At 44.3% G+C, this 1,680-nt stretch overlaps 1 protein-coding gene across 1 annotated transcript; it reads right to left on the reverse strand.

The window, feature by feature from the left end:
- Positions 1-982: 982 nt before the first annotated feature.
- LOC102475884 (interferon omega-1) lies at positions 983-1,546 on the reverse strand. Its single transcript, XM_006164177.1, has one exon. The coding sequence runs from the start codon at positions 1,544-1,546 to the stop codon at positions 983-985; it is 564 nt and encodes a 187-aa protein (XP_006164239.1).
- Positions 1,547-1,680: the final 134 nt, after the last annotated feature.

Below are 1,680 nucleotides of genomic sequence, written 5' to 3' on the forward strand. Positions count from 1 at the left end.
TTCCATGAGAGAGAAACACAGGGGCTTGCAACAGCGTTCTCATGATGCAACCCAGTCCTGCTTCAGGCAGCCGGGATGACAAGCCTGTACGGGTACAGGAAGACCTCACGACTTGAATCCAGAGTATTACCATGTGGGCCTCACATTGTGTGGAACTGCATTACCATTGCACCACCAGAACTGGCCCAACCTACATTGTTTCACTTCTTTCGAGTAGCCCAGATGCCTTATATTTATTACATACTAACTATTTTTTTGGGGGGGGTCTAATCATAAGAGAGTGCTAGATATCACACCCTTTTTAATTTTATTTAATTATTAATTTATTATCATTATCATTATTATTATTTTTTTTAATTTGACGAGAGAGAAAGCAAGCCACCAGGTCCAGGGCTTGAACCATGGGTGGCCATGTGGGAGTCCAGTGCTTTAACCAGTATGCCACCTGCCAGACCCAAATAACCACTTTTTCAATACTGGATCCATCGTTGTAATGTAAGTTAGTTCTGACAGGATCTGTGCTTCTCATACTCACCACTCTATCTCCAGTGCCAATGAACAAATAAAAAAATAAATAGAAACATATACCTTTATATTTGGTGTATAGAATTAGCGTTTGGAAGAAGTTTTTCTTTGATCAAAAAAAACTTAATGTATGAAAAGGAACATTTTTATTAATGAGGATGATGTGAACATAGTGTTTTATAAGCAATAGAAAATATAAATATGAAATAATCAGATATGAATAAATAAATTAATATAAATAAATAAATAGACAATACATGTTTTATGACCTGAGGTCCAGCCACAAGGTCACAGTTACATTTCTTTTGATTCAGAGACACAGATACGTTTCATATCACTTATAAAAATATGTCAAATAAGATTCAAGCTTTCTTAGCACTGAGGCTCAAAATAACAGCTTTGGAAATGACTGGACAACGAGAGTGTGATCCAGGACGTCACCGAGTCAGGGTCCTTCTTAATTCCTGAGTTTTCTGATGAGCTTGTTAATGAAGAGGAAGCACTTCCTGATTTCCACTCTGACCACCTCCCAGGCACAGTCACTGAAGTTCTTCTTTTCCAGGTAGAGATGGAGGCCCTGGAAGTACCCCCTCAGAGCCAGCGTTGTGCTGTCAGTTTCCAGGGCAGACGGCTCCTCTCCCACCCCCTGCACTAAGCAGGTCTCCAGGTCTTCCAGCTGTTGATGAAGTCCAGCGAGGAGTTTGTCCAGGAGGGCCTCCTCCCAGGTGGCAGAGGAGCCCTCTGAGCTGAACAGGTTGAAGATCTGCTGCAGCATCCCGTGGAGGACACGGAGGGCCTGAGTTTTCTGGAGCTGTCTGCCGTCCAGCTGCTCCTGGGGGAATTTGAAGTCAGTCCTATCCTTCAGACAGGAGAGAAAGGAGATGGTCCCCATTTGGGCCAGAGCTGTCAAGGTCTCCTGCTTTCCCGAGTCAAGGCTCTGAGGCAGGTCACAGCTGAGGGAGCCGATGGGGCCAGAGAACACCATCACCATCACCATCAGAGAGGAGACTGACAAGGCCATTGCTAAGTTCCAAGAAGAAGCCTGCCTCGTCGAGATGGGAGATGGTGAGTTTTGTCTCAGCTCTTCTGAGGACCTTCTGCCCAAGTGCCTCTTAAATATCGAGCACCAGATTTCATTTTCTGAATTTCCCCCCC

This window comes from Tupaia chinensis, unplaced genomic scaffold (genome assembly GCF_000334495.1).
Source record: "Tupaia chinensis unplaced genomic scaffold, TupChi_1.0 Scaffold143585_1, whole genome shotgun sequence".
Taxonomy (NCBI): Eukaryota; Metazoa; Chordata; class Mammalia; order Scandentia; family Tupaiidae; genus Tupaia; species Tupaia belangeri.

Coding starts and splice junctions, on each gene's coding strand:
- LOC102475884 (XM_006164177.1), bottom strand. CDS start 1,546: ATGGCCTTGTCAGTCTCCTCTCTGATGGTGATGGTGATGGTGTTCTCT.